Source organism: Podarcis cretensis (assembly GCF_951804945.1).
Source record: "Podarcis cretensis genome assembly, chromosome: 1".
In the NCBI taxonomy this organism is placed as follows: domain Eukaryota; kingdom Metazoa; phylum Chordata; class Lepidosauria; order Squamata; family Lacertidae; genus Podarcis; species Podarcis cretensis.
The window spans coordinates 100937763-100959348 of record NC_137170.1 but is presented as its reverse complement, the minus strand read 5'-3'; the positions used below and the strand labels follow the sequence as shown (position 1 = coordinate 100959348).

Below are 21586 nucleotides of genomic sequence, written 5' to 3'. Positions count from 1 at the left end.
AATGTTCCAGCTGTCCCAGGGGAAGTGGGTGACTCCCAGTGTGTTGGGCATTTCTAAACATCTCCAATCCCTCTAATCAACTGCTTAAAGCTACAGCTCCTTTGAGGTTTCACTTCTTCTATGGATGACTTTTTGATTCAAATTAAATAATAGATTATTTGGTTTCTTCTGTGGATAACTTCATATTTCAAATGAAATAATAAATTCATAAACTCATAATTCCAAGCAGCAGCTCAGCTAAAAGCTGGCTTCATTTAATATCAGCCGAAGTGAAATGGGATTTGAACTGAAATGAGAAGGGGGGGAAAATTGTAATTTAACACTTTACCAAACCGCCCCCCCCCCGAACCAGTGGGATGTATTGGATTTTAAGCAAATGAATACAAAACTTAGCATTCCCTTTCTTGGTGGTTCTTTTGGTCTAAATTGTCACTGTCGAAACTCAATGGCACTTATTTCTAAGTAGTCACATGTAAAACCGTGCTGTAATTATATATGTTGAATTTAAGATTTGATGTTCTAGCAACTACATACTTGATCATGTAAAAAAAATTATCCAGCACAGTACTAGAAAGTCCACTGAATGACCTTCAAAGGGACACAGGCCCCATCCAGAATCTCCAAGACCAGTTAGTCAGTGTTCTTGGCTTTAACCGTAATGGACAACAGTTGTAGGAAAGGGATTAGATTCAGGACTCCGCAAGCAGGTGATCAGCATTTTTCAAGCTGATCAGCAATCATCTTGGAAGTTGGTTGTGTGTGTGTGCGCACATGTGTTCATAGTACAATGTGCCAGATCCCACTCAATAATGTTTAGGATTCATAAATATTAACAGTCAATTATTCAAAAACAATGCTAGCATATCCAGTAATGTGCAGCATACTAGTTTCCATGATTGATAGGTCCAATGATATCCAAATTTCAAAAAAAAAAAAAGTTCTTCTTGAAACCCACCATATATTCTTCTCCAGTCTAAGCAGACACTCTTTCCCCCCCTCAATTAAAACATCAAACAATGTTCACATGGAAACAGATGTTCAGTCTAATCCATGTTTGCATAAGTCTTGAGTTTGGCTCACATGATTCCCCACCCCCCACCCCTTATTTGCCATTTGAGCAGCCAGAACCATCAATTCGCATAATACATAAAGTGTGCAACCAATGATATAATGAACCAGCTGCAATTCCTGTGAATAAAATGGCTTCAAAGCTTCACCAAAGTCACCCAACTTGTTGGGGCTGCGTCACACACCCACCAAGCATGGATCCTGTGTGTGTGCCCTTCCCACATCAAATATAGAAGACAGCACATGACACAGTGATTGTACACCTGGTTTGGGTGATTTTTGTTCACCCTTGAGTAAGAAAAATAATGGTAGCATTCGACTAAATAAACTGCACAAGCATCAAGACTTATGCTTGTATAATGGGGCTCCCCCGCCCTGACTCCTCCAACTGTACATGCTCCACACCATCCCCAAATCTGCTTGAAAGGGCTGGGAGAAACCTCAGAAGAGATTTAGGAGTGCACATGGGGGAGGGGAAGAAGGAAAAAACCTGGTTACACAAGGGGAAGTCATTCCGCTTGTGCAGGGACCTACTTAGCAGTACTTTGAATACAAATTGAAATTTGTAGGTGTACACTCATGTCACCTATGGCACATATTATCTTCTTTGTATGGTGGGAGTATGCACACATGCCCATTTCCCCCACCAGACACATGCATCCCATGTCTGTTAAGTGTGTGAAATTGCTCTATGTCTCTGATCACCCCCAGTCACATTATGTTTGTCTATTTCAGGACCACTGGAACTGTTCATTTAAAACATCTTCCACTGCCTTGACATAAGGCTTCCTGCATTACAACTACATACTAGATTTTCCAGATGCTAATTGCTGCTAAGTCAAGTAAGAGTAAGCCCATTAGAGCTGAACCAAATACATGCAGCAGAGTTAATAACCATCTCATTTAAATTATATTAATCAGCCTACTCAAGATGTGAAATCTACCGTGATTTTCCAAGCTTTGCAACCTAATCTCGCACAAACATTTACTGATAAAAATATTGACCGAACACCAAACAGAGAAAACAGTTGAATGAAATGTATCAAAATACATATAAATTGATTGGTTGAATAATATCATGTGCTCAGAACATGCGACATCAAGACTCAGTTCACTGAGAAATTAATTGTTTTTGGATGAAATTAAATAGCGCATTTAATTTCCCTATGATTATTCTTTAAAAAAACACCAATTAACAAAGTGCAGCATTTCATGAAGCAGCTTGTAATATCTCAAGCACTGATCAGCAAGACCAGTAACCAACAGCCAGCAAAACGCTGAAGAAGCTGCTCTATCACTTAAACATCAGCAGCATTTTTTCTTATAAGCTCCTACTTATTTTTAATACCATAATTTCTATGCAAACCCCAAATGATAGGTCCAACAGCTTGATTTTTTAAAAAAACAACAACTTTGCAATTGCGTATAACCTGGGAATGTTCAATCAATCAAATCACTTTGAATATCTAAATCCCGAATAAGTGGAATAAGACATCCCAGGGTGCAGCAGTAATTCCAGTGTGTTTTCCATTTACTTGAAATGGGCAGCTTGTCCACATTTTTATGCGTCGATTCTAAGTTGAATAATTTGATGGATTAGTGGCTGCTTAGCCAGGAATGAATAATATTTAAGACATACATACCTATCTTGCAGTGGCGCTGCATGGATTAATTAAGAAATGTCAGTACAGTATGCTTTAATGAAAAGTGACAAAATATGGTAGGAAGTGAGCATTCAGATTCCCACTTTGAAGCTGAACCCCTTCAAGGAGTGCTCAGTAGGTGCCAGGTAGAAATCAGCATCTGATTGCATTAATGCCAAAAACTACTTCCCTCTAAAATTGCATATTATCTTCTCTGAGCCTGCTTTGGAGAAGGGTGCTTGATCATATCAACTCTTCCCAACTGAAGAGCAGATAACGTATTGAGGTTTTTTTGGGTGGAGGGTTTTATCAAAAGATGAGCAGCAAGGAGTCTGCAAGAGATCTCCATCCTGTGCTACCCAGATGTTTCAGTGTTCCACACCAAGAGGATGTTTTGAACAGCATCCAACAAACCTGAACACTTTTCATTCCCATTAATTTCAGTAGGAGAGACTCAAGTGCATATTTAAATACCTCACTGAAAAATCAATGAGGTATCAATATGGCCGGATCATGTCCTTGGCTGCCAGTGGTGTAGACATACAACCACTTCCTGCATCTTGATCAGGCATGCACATGGCAAAAATCTTGGCCACAATCTAGCTGAAGTTAAGCAAACAGAAGACTCCTTATTTCAGTGTGAAAAATCTGAATGCTCACTCCACACTGAGCTCAATAGAAGCAGTGGGATAGCTCAATTGGTACAGTAAAAGAATCTTAGGGTTGTGGGTTCAAGCCCCACATTGGGCAAACGATTCCTGCATTTCAGGGGGTTGGACTAGATGACTCCCAACTCTATAATTATATAATTCTATCATACTAAGTGCCTCTTTGCCTGTATCACTTTCCTAAGCACATGCATTAAAACTAGCTACGCATAAAACTTTACTTGCTTTTTATTTAAGACACCATTATGAAGGAGTGTTTATTTGTCCAAAATATCACATTCAACATCACCGATTGTGCCTATAGAAGCACTTTTACAGGGCAACTGATGACCGAGTTAACAACAACAAAAATCCATTCTGTCAAGGTGTACAAAACAATGACTGAAAATACGTTCCCAATACTGCAAAAAATATGGGATATTCTTGAACATGCTTCTGTATCCCAGACTCCCCATGTTTATACAGTGGTACCTCGGGTTACATGCGCTTCAGGTTACACACTCTGCTAACCCAGAAATAGTGCTTCAGGTTAAGAATTTTGCTTCAGGATGAGAACAGAAATCATGCTCCGGCAACGCAGCAGCAGCAGCAGCAGGAGGCCCCATTAGCTAAAGTGGTGCTTCAGGTTAAGAACAGTTTCAGGTTAAGTACGGACCTCCAGAACGAATTAAGTACTTAACCCGAGGTACCACTGTACTTCCTGCATATTTTATTTTTCTCTCTTCTAACATTGCAACTTTAATTCTAGATTGATTCTAACACATGCACATGTGCATTTATTCATTCGGAAATCAATTGGAATTCTGTGGGAATGCCAACAAAGGGTGAAAATATATATGTGGATACAAATGTGTGCATGCATGCACGCTCCACCTTCCAATTTTCTATTGATAGAGGTACACTTATTTCTTTAATTTCCCTACAAGGTTTGTCATGCTTGCCTTTAACTCAGTATTTGAATACAGTGGGTACTTTGCTTAACTTCCTCTTTAGTACCTAGATATCAGTCATAAGCAGAAGCCTTGAGTTAGAAGCAGAAATCGGTGCGGAGTGCTTTGCTTATGGCACACAGTGGCTAGATTCCTGCCATCTAATCTGCCAAGCACTGAGAAAGGACAGGGAAAAAGAGGAGAGGGCTGAGGCATGAAGAATCATAGCTCTGGGCAAGGATTTGTGCTTTATGGCCTAAATCCGTCCTGTGATAACTTCCTATGAATCTTATGAATTCAATAAAAAACCCCAAGTAATCTTTTCCCATCAGAGAAAATAATAAAATAAAATAATAATAGCCTTTCAAACAAGGCAATAACAAACAAATTAAATATGCTTTGGCAAATGCTAGATATTAATTTATCATTCCCACCATTTTATTCTCAAAGCCCAGGCAGGCTTTCAGTTTCCCCTGTGTCTTTTAGCCTTGGGGCTGCCAGGTAAAATTCAGCTGACAGAACTACAATAAAGCCAGCATAACTTATACTGTGACCTCCACTCTCACCCTGCTGTCATACACGATCCATTTTTTGTGTGTGCTACAAAAGAGCTTCTGCTACTGCTGCTGCTTAAGGAATCCAGCAGGGCTGCACCAAAGTGTGTGTGTGGGGGGGGGGGACTTCCACACTCTTTTAAAGTCTCTCTCCACCCCCCCAAGCCTAACATAATGCTCAGATTTACCAGTCTCATTTTAGCACGACACTATTTCACGTAGCTCCAAAATTGAGGCAGAATAGTGCACAATTTGAAAGTGCTCACCTCTTTGCAAAGGGTAACTGTTAAAATCTTTTTTTTAAAGTAATGACAGCCAATTTTTATTTATTTTTTTAAAGCAGCAAATAAGCCAAGTCTTCTTGCACCTATTTGAAGGTGTATATTTTGGCGGTATAAGCTTATAAGTGTTCCAATTTGTGATAATGATTTCTTCCTTTATTCATTGTGCAGTTCTTACAAGCGCCTTTCAGGCTTTTATTTATTATGCCACCCTTCATTAAACATTTCAAGGCAGCTCACCCCAATATAAAATTCATTAAAATCAAGTACATTAAAACAACCAACACGGCAGCATCTACGGAAGTTTGAATAAATACGATAAGCTGGGCTATTCTAACCGAGCTTGTGATTTTAAACAACTTGCCAAGATCCTGGGGAGGCCTGACCCTCCCCCTCTTTCCTTCTCAACCTCCTGTTTACCAATCGTCCCATTGTTGGGAAGTTTTCTCTTTCGACATCAAATGTGAGTGCATTGGACTTGCTTGGCAATTGTTTGCTTACATATATGCAGAATGAGAAACCAATGCAGTCACTATCCCCAGTCAGTTCAATGACACATCTCTCACCAGTCCCTTGGCCAGGCCAGGGTCACCTGCCCTCTGTTCCATGACCAGCTGTTTTAAGATGTGACTACCAGTCCAAATGAGGATAATTAAAACCATCCACCCATTGTTAGAACATTTCCTCCCTGAGATGTCTCATTGAATTCATTCCTGATTTCAGGATCGCACAGAGTATTTTTGTTGAGGCTGAGATAGCATGTTCCTGGCACTTAATTGCTGTTGGGGCCTGGTATTGCTACCCATATATGTGAAGGAATATGTGAAGGAACCCTCCCCTTTTAGGATTTATAGCTTGCCAGATTCCATGTCCTCTTTGACTGCTGGGATGGTGAGCCTCAGGCCCAGGGGGGTCCTCTCTTTCTGGCCCTCAGAAGCCTCTTCAGGCCATCCCTCTTTCCCTAAGTCACACCCCTCACTGGCCTGAGGGCTTTGGTCTGGCTGGAATGTGTCCCTGAAGTCTGATAATGCCTTGTGCTTGTCTAGATGGGAAACAGAGGGGGTGGGGGGGGTGTAGAAACTAGCCTACTGTACAAAAAGGAAAGATTGCATTCATTGATCCACTCCCTTTTGTCTCTTTTTGCACTCGCCACTGACACGCAGCCTTTGGAAGGTTGGCTAGAAAGGAAAGTCATCCTTGGGCTGAAAAGGGTTCCCTCCCCATTATAGACAGAGTGAGACCATTGTTAGTACACCTTTCCTGGTGTCTCTCTAAATGTCTCTGGCCCATGTGGTTTCCCCTCTTGGCTCTTGGGCTCCAGGTTCTACCCTCTCCCATTTGCACAATCAAACATTTTTGCCCTCATCCCTTCAGGATTATTTGTCCTGAACTAGAGGACGCAGGTGGCGCTGTGGGTAAAAGCCTCAGCGCCTAGGGCTTACCGATCGAAAGGTCGGCGGTTCGAATCCCTGCGGCGGGGTGCGCTCCCGTCGTTCGGTCCCAGCGCCTGCCAACCTAGCAGTTCGAAAGCACCCTCGGGTGCAAGTAGATAAATAGGGACCGCTTACTAGTGGGAAGGTAAACGGCGTTTCCGTGTGCGGCTCTGGCTCTGGCTCTGGCCAGAGCAGCGATGTCACGCTGGCCACGTGACCCGGAAATGTCTCCGGACAGCGCTGGCCCCTGGCCTCTTAAGTGAGATGGGCGCACAACCCCAGAGTCTGTCAAGACTGGCCCGTACGGGCAGGGGTACCTTTACCTTTACCTAGAGGCTCCAAGCTCCTGCCCACTTTCCCCACCAGCAATCACCTTAAAAGCTGCTCTTATGCCTTTTTGATTTCAAATACCAGCAGTCTGGTTCCTTACTGGCTCAAGTGGTGTTCACTCTTATGGGACAGGCCAGTATTGTCCCAAAATGTTCCCCAGGGCCTGTCATGAAACCTACAACACCAGGGCTTAGACCTGGAATGGCAGAATTTGGAGGAAGACAATGAGGAAGATAAGGATGAATGAGATGGGAAAGCTGGACAGCCTTCCCTCCTTTCAGGCGTGTCTGGTTCCATTGCTCACATGGGAGTCCCAGCTCCCTCCCTTTCTTTCTACCAAAAGTCATGTTTGGAGGCCTTTGACATGGTCTGGAAGGTTGCATCAGTGCTCCAACACAAATTCTGAGCCCCGTGTTGTGGATGCTAAGCACCCACATTTTTTAAGGGTGCACTGGCACCCAGAGCCCCCTAGTCCTGACACCTATGCAGGCAGGCGTGTCGCCATGCAATCTCTGAGCTCATTTCTTCACATTTTATGTACATAAAAAGGTTTTCTTTTAAGGAATCTTAACAAAAAAAGCTTACAATTACTACTGGAAGGCTTTTAATGGGACTTTTAAAACACACTTATGCCTCAATTTCACTTGCTGAATATTGTTTTAGTTGATCCATAGTAAGCTTCTGCTTATACCTCAGCTACTAAAGCTCTCTCAGTATCAATGAGAAACCAAACAGCTTCCCAGATGGGAGGAAAAACTCTTTAGTTTTTAGATCTTCCCACTTTCTCCAGACACTTGAAATTTTTGTTTACTTTATGGTTTGCTCAAACAAATGTGCAGAATTCAAACGAAGATGCATTCCTTTGAAGCTCTGGAGCAGAAAATATGTTATATCTCTTATTCCAGATATAAGCATGTCTAGGATGGTCTCGTCTGTAAACTGCCACTGTTTTTTTAAAAAACAACAACCCAGTGACAAATAATAATGATACAAGGCAATTAATATTCTTCCAATGGCTACAGTGTTGAGGACCACAAATATGAATAACATGACCTGCACCACAGAGGTTCATTAGAAATACACAAAAGGGCAAGAATACAATCATAGCAGATTAATGTCACGCTTCCATCAGTGTGGCTGTCAGTGTGCTTGAAATATTTTTGCTGCAGCACTGGCCTCTTGAGTTTTGTGAACAGACTCAGGAATAAAGAGGCTGCAGCTCCCCATGTACCTTGCAGACCACCCTGATTAAACCCCTAGTGCAGCATCCCCATACCATTCAGAGAAACATACCCAACCAAAAGTTGGCCACCCCAAGCCACTGTTGCCAAATAATCACAAAGTCCATACAGGCCAGAAAGATACTTGTCAATAACCTCCAAATCATTGTCTCCCAAGTGTAACACAAAGACTTGTACAGGCTGCAAAACATGGCCAGACTCAAAGCAATGTTGGCAGGAGGCAATCCCAGGTCATAGGGACCCCCCCCCCCCCGATCACAAAAAACCCAGATCCTGGAAAATTCCTGGAAAGCCACTGCAGAGCAAAGTCACACCACAGAAAAGTAGATAAAAAAAACCCTGCCCCTTCTGAAGCCAATATGTTTTAGATTTCTGAATCCAACTGAGTACAACACACACACATCCTTTGAAGGTGAGATCCACCAATTCTAAAGCAGTGCATGAGCTGTCAGCCCTAGAGGCTGCCATCAGATCTCCAACATGCAACTTCCCCCATGCCCCACAAGGGCAGTCAGTGCTGCCACATGGAACAAGAATTGAAAAGATGAGGCACATACCAATGCCCATTGAGCCTTCAGTCCCTTTAACATTTCCTTCAAGTTCTTCCACACTCTTTAGTCCTCAGTAGCTTAAGGCACCCCATTACTTTTCACCAGAAAGATCAGACCAGCCAGTTTCCTTCACATGGTTCTCACAGGCAAACTGCTACTGTGCACACATATACAAAATACCACCAGGTGGTTGAAGAAGATTGGACAACATTCCTTATAACTCCTGGCCACCCTAAAGCCCTACCTGTTCCAGTATGTGGGCAGGCTATGTTAGGAGTGACTTCCATATTCCTTGAACTTCAAGAACCCACCTCACTTCTGGGATGGTCTCAGTAGGGCCATGCAGAGCTTGTCTGAGGCTCTGAGCGAGAGTCTTGTTAGAACAAAGTTATAAACTTAAACCAAACAGCAGCCAGTCCCTGGCAGGGCCCCTGGGCAGCTTAGCCTCCCCACCCACAATCCTGGGGAATTCTGCACAGGCCTGAGTCTCAGGCCTAAACATTGACTGAGGAACCAACTTTGAGAAGGGCTCCAAGCATTTATAGTCCACAGAAGCTGAACCCCTGGCCTACCTGGCAGCAAGTGAGTTTGCCAAGTCCTCAGTCCAGGATCAATTGGCATGTCCAAAGTCCTGCAGAGATCCTGGCTCATCCATGCTGAAATCCATCAACCCCTCAAGCTCTGCTGCCCTTTTATAGTTTGCATTCTGATTGCAGCATCTGGGCTTGATGAGGCATGTGACCATCACCTGTTCTGAGCCTACTCCAGCTGAGGAATCACACACCTCCTTCCAAAGCTAATGAGCCCCACCTGGCCAGCTAGGAAGCCAGGCTGTGGGCCCTTGCCTGCCTCAGCCTCCTGGAGCACCCCTCCTGCTGCTTCCTATGCCTCAGAGCCCACTGTGTTTGTGGAGACAGGGGTCTCCCTGGCTCTGGTGAAGGGTCCAGCTGTTCTGGTTCCTGTGCACTGACCCCCCCCCATCCCCTTGCCATCCTCAGTCACCCTGTGAGTACTTCATACACCAACTTCTCCTTCCCCACCCCCAGCTTGTTGCACCAGTGTGTCACAGTCTCAGATACACTCCTTTCCCTCCTCTTCCTTCTCCCCATTGTCCTGCCAGTTCGCGACACCTCATGAGGTGGGTGGAGCTGGCCATTTAAGACTGAGGACTTGTTGGTTGTATGGGGAAAGGTTTTTAGGTGTTACCCCACTTACTTCAAAACATTCCTGCTGTATTTGGGGGCTCTCTTGCTCCTTCTGCTGTGAGGACCCCTAGACACCTGTCCCTAAGTCCTGCACTGATGTATTTATTATGTTCTTTATTAAGCCTATTTATACCCTGCCCTTCATCTCAACAGAGGACAAAATATAGCTGATAACATCACTGTTGCACCCCCCGCTCCAGGAGAAAGAATTATATTCAAGGAAAAAAGCAAAGCAGAAATGCAGCCATTTGATTGATTTGGTTTATATATTTCCACAGATGAACAAATGTGGGACACAAGCTCCAGTCTGGCTGTCGCTTGAGCCTGACTCCCTCCCGCAGCCTGGTGAGAGAAAGCAGCTCACCGCCTGTGCTACCTGGCAGTTCTTTTTCGGAAGCATCAAAGACTGTTGTCTGTTCCGGATACCCATATCGGTCAGACATTGTGGAGAGTTCTTTGTTTATCTCTTGCAACCAACTCAGGGGTGCATGGGCTACTGCGCAGAAGGTGGGTTTTGTACAGTCCATATTTGTCACCCAGATTGTATATGCACCTCTCTTCCTACGTGCTCAAAGGTTGCGTTATTGCTCTGCACATCCCAGTGACCTTGCAAGTCAAGCATTGCTCCCAGTAAGATGCAGACAATGTAGCTAATCAATCAGCAACAGCCCAGGGTGTTTCTGAGGAATAGCTGTTATTACTTTGGCAGAATTTAATCTACAGCATGTTACCAAGGTATGCTTAGCTTGGTTACACTTCCTACGTAACCTTTATCGCAGCCTTTTGCGTCCATATTTGGTTTAAAGAGCAAAGCTAACTGGCTGAGCATGTTTATTACTGTCTGCTTGTTTATTTACTTTTTTTGTTTGTTGACTTTTTTCTTTATAATTACATTTGTCAAAAATAATTGCCAAACCACCAGAAGAGTTCTAGCCTCTATATTTCAAAAACAAAAGGAATGGCAAATAGCAATTCCTCACTCTGTTACACCTTCTGAACTCAGCGTCTTCAAGTGCATATAGATTGCTAGAAATGATTCTCCCTTAAGAGACTCACAAAGGCACAGATCATTATTCCTCTATATTTGCCTTTGGGACCTGAATCTTATTGTACAAATTGGATCTCATGGATTCAACACAAAGAAGACTAGAGCTATCAGCTTTTTAAAATCCTGTTTCCATACCTTCTGCAAGTCACTAACCATAGCTATTTAGGTGAACTTTTCTGCCATTCCGTCATGTCTTAGTTTGAATGGAAAGGAACACTGAAATATTAATTTGTGATTGGACTTCTGTTTCTCAAAAGACTCCCCATTGCTGTCCTGTATGCTTGGAGCTGCTTCCCTGAACACCTGTGCGATGCTAATTCCATTTTTTATCCACAACTCTTCTCAAAACCTTCCTTTTTAAAATGAAGGTTGTAGTAAAGGTAAAGGTAAAGGTACCCCTGCCTGTACGGGCCAGTCTTGACAGACTCTGGGGTTGTGCGCCCATCTCACTTAAGAGGCCAGGGGCCAGCACTGTCCGGAGACACTTCCGGGTCACGTGGCCAGCGTGACATCGCTGCTCTGGCGAGCCAGAGCCGCACACGGAAACGCTGTTTACCTTCCCGCTGGTAAGCGGTCCCTATTTATCTACTTGCACCTGGAGGTGCTTTCGAACTGCTAGGTTGGCAGGCGCTGGGACCGAGCAGCGGGAGCGCACCCCGCCGCAGGGATTCGAACCGCCGACCTTTCGATCGGCAAGTCCTAGGCGCTGAGGCTTTAACCCACAGCGCCACCTGCGTCCCCTACGAAGGTTGTAGTACAACCTCCTAATTCTCATTCCCTACTAAAACTAAGCCTAAGTATGTGCAACTGAAATAATTCCAGATTTTATCAATGTTTACTCCCACCTTTACTTCCTTTCCCTTCTTCTGTTGCTTCCCCTGGTTCAAATTTTAGGATTGGGTTGAACAAATGTGTCACATCAGAGGTAGCCCTGTGCAAGAACTTCTACTTGTTTCCCCTCCTTCCCCTCATGCCCCTCCCTAAGATTGGCTCAATTGTGGTAGTGGTTGAGAGTTGAGAGAACCCCCAAAACAGTGGGGGATAGAGGGAGATTATTCCTTTTGGCCAGATGAAATGCTTGCCCTGATGAAACATTTGCCTTAGTGCAAAGTTGAATTCCACATCCTCATATATTATAAGCTATTAAATGCAGGGAGCTTTCTTCTGGTACTTTGTACAGCATCATGCAGATAGGCAGCACTATATGAAATAATTACAATAATTTCTCCTTTATGTCAATGAAAGATCAGTATATTCACTTGCCAAATGAGAGCTTGTCTGGTGTAGTGATTAGCAAGTTAGTGTATTGAACTAAGACTTGGGAGACCATGGTTCAAATCACCATTCTACCATGAAGCTTGGGTGACTTTGGGACAGTCATGGTTTCCCAACCTGACCTACATTACATAGTTGCCCTGAGGATAAAATGCAGAGGGCAGAATTAGTCATGTCACTTTGAGCATCTGGGGGGCAGGCGGGAAGTGGGATATAAATGTAATAATTAAAATAAACATTCTTAAATCTCTCCTATTGAAATCAGTGTGACTTAACAGTGGTTGACCTTGGCTGGATTGTGCATTTCATAATATGCACACTCCCAACAACAATTTTATTATTTATACCCTGCCCATTTGGCTGGGTTCAACAGCAGAAGACAGGAGTGCTCTCTGCATTTTACTGTTTGCACCTGAGTATGGATGTATTTGGCACATTCATTATAAATGGCACACATACTTAAGAATGCCTGGGTTTCCCTGAAATATATGCAAAACTAAGGACAAACATTTCAAGATGTCCAGTTCTTTGATTATTGCAACAGAAGCAGAACATTTAAATTCACATATGCCTTTCACAATAGGTATGCTACTATAAATTTTGTATTTGGCAACGAATGAGAACTTTGGAAGTTTTTCAGACCTATGAGTCCAATTAAGCAACAACACACCTCTAAACGCTAGTTTTATCACTTCATGGGGCCTAACTAATCTCATTTTATTTCTTTAGCTCTTAAAGAACCACACTATTTTGGTCCCAGAGGAACTGGAGCAGACATCAACTTTCAAGGTAATTTATTAGTGTTAGCATCAAATATGTGTTGTTATTTATTGGAACAGAATAGCTGGGATCCAAAAGACCATGAAAAATGTTCCATATTCACATCTGTGCTTTTATAGTCCACTACTGCCTGCAGTTGCACCCCACACCTATTCAGCTGAGCTGCAGCAACACCACTGTTGGAAGAACAGCTTTGCCCTACTACACCAGCTACTGCTGGTGAAACCAGTCTATATTTTCTAGTACTATCTCAATTATAATGATTTCTTGGCTAAACTGTTACCCTACTCAGGTGCATCATGCCCACACTCTGTTTCTCTTTGTACACAGGGGCATCTCAACTCCCACCTTTACAACCACTTGTCACCCCTGAGCTTTTGGGAGGCCACGTCTACCTCAAATGCACTTTCAGCACTCCAACTTCAGATCCGTCTATAGGTTATGTGGTGGTCTGGTCACGCCTTTCCAAATCCGGAGTGAAAGAACAGCTTCATCATGACACAACGCTGCAGACATTCTCCTACGTGGAGATGGATGGAGTTAATTTCAGATTGGGAGATACGGTAATGCTTTCTTGAAAACAAGGTCAAGCGTTCAGAGGAGCTGAATCTCTCTGCATTTATTTGTTTGTTGGTTTGTTTTTAGCTCTTATTAACTGTTCTCTTGAATCTGAATTTGGCCTGAATGTAAAAGACAGTCCCCAAGTGGGAGTACATTTTAATAAAATGTTATTAAATGCTATTTATCAAGTTTAGAACCCTGAGCATTCCAGTGCATTAGATGAAGTTCACTTATGGTATCCAATTTATTTATCAGAACTTTTGTTGTTGTAACATATTGCATTGCTTCTTTTACAACTTACGCCTAAAAATGTCACTGATTAAGGATATCTGTATCATGTCATGGCACTGCTGTAATGACAAACAGGTTTGGTCAGTCTGATCAAAGGACTTACAGCACTAGCCTTACTTTCACAAACCAATCCATGTGTCCAAACCTGACTTTTTCTCATCTTAGCAGCATCATAATTCTTCTTCTGGATTTCCCTCATTTTTTCATAAATAGAAAAGTATTTCAGGGTTAGAGAAAACCCTTAACTCTAGACAAAGAGCAACTTGGTCTGAAATGAGTAAATGACCTAATAATAACAAATAATTTATTATTTGTACCGGACCAGCTCGCCCCAGCCGCTCTGGGAAGCTTCCAACATATGTAAAAACATAACAAAACATTAACCCTTAAAAAAGCTTCCCTATACAGGGCTGCTTTCAGATGTCTTCTAAAGTTACTAATCTCCTTGACATCTGATGGGGTGGGGCATTCGATAGGCCCTTGAAGGCTTTTTGAGGACACAACAGTTCTGAAGAATAAACCCCCAAAAATCCTGTTACGTTTTAGATGCAGATAGCAGGGGTGCCAACTTGAAAGAAAAATGGTGTATGTGTGTGAGCAGGTAAGCCCCACCTGCATAATTAATCACATAATGTGGCACACACATACACACCATTTGAATGGCAATGCCCATCAATTGGGTGGGGGCTTGGCCCTCTCCAATATTTGATGGGGGGGGCGAAGGGACCTTGACCCCTCAGAGTTGGCTCCTGTGGCATGTAGGCTATCTTTGGTGAAGTGGTCTAAAGCCAGGCAAAGGGCTAGATTGCAGCAAATTAACAACAGTTTAGGACAAAACAAGACAAGGCATCAGATAGCACTAGCAAGGGCAAGTAATCCTGATCTTCCATGGCTGCTCTTTTAAAAGTGGTATGTGAGACCTCATTTGAGGAATTGCTACCTGCTGTTCCTTTTGTTTATGAGACCTCATTTGATGCTCCAAAGTTGTAAACTGACCTTAACACCCATCCAGTGCTCTGCATGTGTATTTTCTGATCGTGATGTAAACTGAGGCATCTGTTGGGTTTAGTGGCAGAATCAACCCGTTCTTCTGTCCCTTGGCAGTGCAGTCTTCAGGAACCTGCACTCATCTCCCTATCAACTTATTTTTCTGAAAGCTGCTGCATGGTTGTGAGTCAAAAGGAGAGGGAAAAATGTTAAAGCTCTGCTTCCAGTTGACTGATATCCATCTACGCTACTTTTCACACATTTCAAACTCTCTCAGCGATATCGTTCAAGCATAATACAAAATTTCCTTCAAGATGTTGTTCATATCATAGCTTTTAATAGAGTCATTGAGCTTTACTGGTCCAATGGAGTTTGAGCTTTTATTAGCATCTCTTTAGATGAAATTGCTAAGGCCATTTCTTCATAATGCTTATAAGAGCATTTTCCCATACTCTAGGTCCCAATCAGGCCATTCTGGAAACTGTGTCGGCAGAGAAATGTTTGCAAAACTACTGCAGCTTTAATAAATAAATCTATAATCCACTGCTCCCCCTCCCTCCCGCCTCGTAAACACTCAACATAGCCCATTCCATCTGATTTGAAATTGTAGCAGTTCCTAAGCCCAATTTAGATTATATTGACAGAGGTCATTCCATACCTGGAGGTACAGCCATCTGTAAATTACAGCAGGCACAGTGTGTGCAATGGGTAATGCTAAGGAAGCAGGATGTGCCAAAGAAACTGGCCAGGTTTTGCTCTGCACAGCAATTTGAAAGTTCATGTGGTGAGATGGCATACATTTTTTAAAAGGCTTATGCAAAATCTTTTTTTAAAAAAAAAGAAGAAGAAGTTTGCAGTGGCAGTGGCCATCTTGCTGATAGGTTACACTGTTTGCAAATGCAACAGCAATAAAATAAAATAAATTCAGCTCCATATACAAGCTTATAAACTGATTTATCTCTGCATTAAGATTAGAAAGAGAGCAGTTTAGCTTCCACCATGAAAGGAAAAGGAGAGAAGTTTTTTCTTTAATTACAGCCTTTCACAACAGAACAATAACTCTACATACATTCTTTAAAAAAAAATAATCACTGCTAATAGGAAGGTTTCTGATGTTTTGGAATGAATTTTCACATTGAGATTCCATATTTCAATACGCACGGATTTGCTTTGGTTGACAGTTTCATTATGAATAAAAACAAAACACAGAGCAACCCTATCTGAATTAAGCATAATCTCCATTACAAATGCCTCTGACTTTAATGTAATCTTTGTGGATAACTCAGAGAAAAGCTCATTGTGGTGAAAATGCCAAGAAATTCGGTGCATTTTATAGTCCTTTAGGAAAGAAGTAATATGGAGCACATGTTAGCCTCCTGTTTGAATTCAGGAAGATGCAAAGCAGAGGTCTTCACTTGTATACACAGGGCCCAGGGACCCTGGGAGCCAAGCACACGTGATGCTGTGCCTTCACCCAATGATCAAGACCTGCCCAAAAGGCACCATTGCCACCTAGGCCTAGGTGTATCAACACTCACTAGACAACGAAACAACCCTGAAACTCCATCAGCGGCCAGCAGGTATCATTGGTGGGTCTGCATTGCTGACCTGGCTTCCCAACACCATGTATTCTGAGAGGAGGAAGGCCAAGGCAGCAAGGAACTCAGCATGGTGTGGGTGCAGAGCCAATCTGATGCTCCCACCACTGTACCAGCACCACAGCAAGCTCTCTGCTGCCTTGGCTCCCCACCCCTCTGTAACTGCCAGTGACACATGGTGTCTGGAAGCCAGTCAGCCCTGATTGCACCACCCCATTGGTCACTACTGAATAAAGGAAGCTGTGCTTACTAGCATTCTTCATAAGCTGTGCCTGAATTTTCAGCCATTCACAGCCTCACTTTAGGAATCTAGAATGCATAGCATTGCCTGAGGGGTGGGTGGATTTTTGTTCTCTGCCTAGTGTCACTTTTACATTATTTTATACATAATTCAGTTTCATTTGCATATTAATCTGTAGTTCTTTTTAAAACAACAACAACAAACAAACTTAAAACAGGTATATAAATGTATATTTGCTCCTCTAATATGCATATAAGTTTTAAATGCACATTTTGATCCATTGAAACTTCCAAGAACTGTGTCGCAATGTTCAGAGAAGCACAAAACCTGGAAGGAAAGCCAAGTTGTGATTTGCATGTTAATCTGAGGGGTGTGGGTCAGGTCCTTTTGTTTAGAGACTCAGACGATAACGAGGCTTCACCAGGGTTCACCTGGAGATACACAATGAAATATCTCTCAGAAGCTGGAAAAGTTTGAAAATTTGCCTCAGGTAATTGGGCGCAAATAAATTTAAATGGGCATAAGCTCCATCTGAAGCACATCAAAAGTGGTCATCAGCAAGGCCATCCTCTTCCCCACTTGCTAGTACTGTAATGCACAGGGAAAGAGCTCGATGCATTTGCAAAACTCTATCTGCTGTTATTACACCTTCTCAAGTTCCTGGATCTCATTACTGTGTTTAGGCTGAATATGCCAGTCTCTTTTTTTTATATTGCAAGTGTTTTAAAAATACTGACAGTAGGATTTTATTTTACTGAAAAGCTTGGGGGGGGAGTACCCAACCACAGAGTAGTCAGTCAATGTTGCATTCATACTGCCTGCAGGGTACCTTTTTCATTCTCCTCCCCCATACCTTGAAATGATAAGATGATAAAAGGAGAGGAAAAGTCTCTGATAGCGGAGTTACAGAGTAGAAGCCAATATTCAGCTGGAGGCAAGAAACTCCTAAGGAAAGCTATCTTAATAATTATGTGACAAACTGTCAAGTCTGTAGATCAGTGACCAATGCGCATATCTGATTGTGAGAAGTTCACACCTGAGTTGTAGAAAAAGAAGAATTCATTCTCAAAAAGCAAGGAGCTTTGCACATAGTATAATGGGTACGGAATGCGCAGTACTTTTCCAAAGCAAATATTGTACTTCCCTTCTTGATTCTCCTGGATTGCATTCAAAATCACATACAGTGCAATACAGGTGAGACTAGATTTCCCCTTGGAAGCGTCTTAATATTGAGTCAGATGAACGGCCCACCCAGGTCAGTATTGTTTAGACTGACTGGCAGTGATTTTCAAGGTTTTCAAGCAAGAGTTTGTCTCATTCCTATACTCTGGTTTCTCTTCAGATCATATAAATCTTTCATCTTTTACTAAAGATTCCCGTGGCTGGAGAAGCCAGGGACCTGGGACTTTCTTCATGCAATGCATGTACCCTACATATATGATTCATCTCCAATGTTTTAAAGGGAACCATGTGGAATTTACAAATTTCTTCCAGGTCTTCCAGAAAACTACAATATGAACAATTTATCCTAGACCTATGTTGGTGAATTAACCAAGTTAGACTAGTGGTCTATCTTAGCTCAGTGTTGTCTCTACAGACTGGGATCAGCTCATCAGAATTTTGTGCAGGGTTCCTTCCCAGTCCCACCTGCAGCTGGTGGGGAATGAACCTGGGGCATCCCACCTGCAAAGCAGATTCTGTGCCGCTAAGCTATGACTCTTCCCCAAATTTCAGTGGGAACTGGATTTGGATTGCATATTCATTTTGTAAAGGGGTAAATGCATTAATGTTGGCCACCTCATGAGAAGAGAAGACTCCCTGGAAAAGACCCTGATGTTGAGAAAGATTGAGGGCACAAGGAGAAGGGGACGACAGAGGACGAGATGGTTGGACAGTGTTCTTGAAGCTACCAGCATGAGTTTGACCAAACTGCGGGAGGCAGTGGAAGACAGGAGTGCCTGGTGTGCTCAACACTCATCCTTTTTTTTTTTTTTTGCATCTTTTTTTCTTAACAAAAATGAAAAGTTCTGGTATAAGGACCACTTCACATGATACAGATTTTTGTTCAAGGTACAGTACTTGCTGGTTTAGCCTTGGAAAAGGAAAGGGGGGAAAGTTTACTAGGGTGAAAGAACCCCATTAATATAGTAGATGGTGTGTTGCCTCAGTGGAGATAACAATTGTATTGCTACTGTATGAGCAAACATAATTGGCCAGAACTCTTGCGTTTTCTGAAAAATAGGCCTTGCTGTCCTTTGGACAGTGTTTGCACATTGGGTAAAAGCGAGGAAATGGCTTCTCAAAACCAAAGCTCAACATATGATATAAAAGGTATCTCTGTCTTTTTAGAAAGGATTTATTTTATCCTAAACTAGTGCAAAGCCTTGTCCCATGAACACAGCCTAAGAAAGCAGGCAGTGAGTTTCTGTATGGGAGCTATACTTAGGTTGTTGGATAGAATTTGGATAGTATGATGCAAATGCACAGGCCTCCCTCTTTCCTGGTAAATTAGGCTGTGACCCAAAAGCTACGTTAGCTGAACTCAACAGCTGATCTTCCCTCTGTGAGGTTTTTTATTTTGCATTTTTCTTTGAGCAGCAGGCTTCATATCATACCACAAAATGATTTCAAAAGCCCCTCATTTTCTCAGTCTTTTGTCATCTGCTGTCAAAGGATGTTGTCCAAGAAACATATTCCAAAGAGCAGTTAAGCATGTAGAACTAGTTCAACAGTTCTTTCGAGTTTTGCCACAATCTCCAATTCATTGACCCACACCCAATGCACTGCCATTGGGACACAACCTTTCTTTAAATGCCAGGGCTTATGCCACTGGTGACACTCGTGTGATCCCACTCAAACTGAGCCCTGCACTATGGTGTCCTTAACATGGCAGTTATGCCAATCATCTTTATTTTCCTGAAGTTTCAACTTTCATAAAACTAAACAAAATAAAACATAGCCACCACAAAAACCTGGTGGCCACTTTGCAATGACCTCCCCCCATCTTGGCCACCCTTTTTTAAACCATAATATGCTAGAAACAGGATTTCAGGCAAGAAAGTAAAGTGGCAGCTGAAACTATGGCGGTAGAGAGGACTACCTCTCTCCAGGACCTGGACAACACTCTGCTAAGCATCACTAAACTCTTGCACACACCCTCTTAAAGCCAGCTATGAAGGTAGGTGCATGCACTGATGTGTGGCCTGAGGGTTACAATTGTACTTCTCACAGTAAGCATGCAACCTTTGAAGGAGAGATATGTGTCATCAAAGCCCTGTTTGAACAAGTTAACAGTTTAGAATAGAGACAAGGGAACATGCACAATCCCTGCCTCCCATGTCCCTGGCCATGTTGCCTGGTCGTCCGACCATGTGATTAGCACAAAGGTCTCTAAAGGGTTTTGAAAACATTTTCAGCTGAACTTGCATTTTCAGCTGAACTTCCTCACAAGTGAAAACTCTGGCTTGTCAAGGTTTCTAGTAGTGGGGACAGTTTCTAAGCACATTCAATCAAATACACTTTAAATACAATACAACCTTCAGAAATCCATGCAAAGGTCTAAAGAGCAGCTTGAGTGCTGATGGATGTTGAAGGCAAGGCTTGCATGTGTGCCCCTGGAACATGAATGCCTGATTAACCATTTCAGAAAGATAAAAATTGCCCCTGGGTGTTTTGAGAGGCATGTCTGCCATTAATGGTTTTTTAAAATGTATTTATGCCTGAAAATTGTGGGGTAGAACAAATACAGCTGCAGAAATCACTACACAATCACCACAAATCAGTTTTATTGTTCTACAGTGGTACCTCGGGTTACAGACACTTCAGGTTACAGACTCCACTAACCCAGAAATAGTACCTCAGGTTAAGAACTTTGCTTCAGGATGAGAACATAAATCATGTGGTGGCAGCGGGAGGCCCCATTAGCTAAAGTGGTGCTTCAGGTTAAGAACAGTTTCAGGTTAAGAACGGACCTCCAGAATGAATTAAGTTCTTAACCTGAGGTACCACTGTACTGATTAATAACCAGATGCCCTAGTTCCAGCTAGAATTATTTCTGAACATCAAAACTAACTGATCCAAGCCTTCCATACTTAGCTACCCAGAATGAGGGATCAGCTTTTAATTGCTATAGAAGGCACCTATGGATATCTGTAAGTACATGGAATTTTCCATTTCAAGATATGGGAGGGTGGCTGCCCCCCATGTGTTTCCCACTTGGTGAATGCATTGGCTTTGCAGCCAGCAAAGGGAAAGACAAAACAGCAAAATCAGTCTTCATAGGGTAGAATATCTCAGCCAAACCTTTACAACACCTTCAATCACTCTTCATAAGCTCTTAATTTAAAAAGAAAAGAAAAAAAGTTGTAAAATGGACAATTTATTTATTGCAGGTCTTTTGCACTGTCACAGCTTTTAGGTGGGACTCTCCTGATCAACAGTCTTTCCCTGAAGAAAGCGATGGATTCTATGCTGGGATTAAGGTAACAGCAAAAGACCTCATTTAACAAACTTCTCTAGCATATCCTCAATGGAGATTTCTATATTAACCACCTTGCTCCGCAAGACAACACACTGTAAAATTGGCTTTGGTGATTATAAACAGTGTACTTCTTAGGTGCCCAAGGAGAAAATGTCTCCAAAAATTGCCTGCCATTCTATCAATCATTCTATCAGACTTTCTAAAGGCACTAACAGCTACAGCATCTAGAAATGTATTGTGAAAGCGTTTCATGTTCATTCACCTTCCGAGAGGTGATTATATGCAACCTTAAGTAGATAGGCACAGTTCTGCAAATTCAGAGTGATTTGGTCATAATGCCTGAGCACTTGCGGTTGTCTCTCACACAATGTGAAATAAAAGTTGGGACGTCTTTAAATGGACAGCTTTTGCGAAGACTGGCA

At 42.5% G+C, this 21586-nt stretch overlaps 1 protein-coding gene across 1 annotated transcript in view; it reads left to right on the top strand.

Moving 5' to 3' along the window:
* LOC307226379 (von Willebrand factor D and EGF domain-containing protein-like) overlaps positions 1-21586 on the top strand; it is a 201864-nt gene that overhangs the window by 35905 nt on the left and 144373 nt on the right. The window contains exons 3-6 of the mRNA XM_079995170.1: positions 10182-10410; positions 12956-13015; positions 13337-13569; positions 21076-21165. Coding sequence (XP_079851296.1) covers positions 10182-10410; positions 12956-13015; positions 13337-13569; positions 21076-21165 — 612 coding nt within the window. The remainder of the gene's footprint in view (positions 1-10181; positions 10411-12955; positions 13016-13336; positions 13570-21075; positions 21166-21586) is intronic.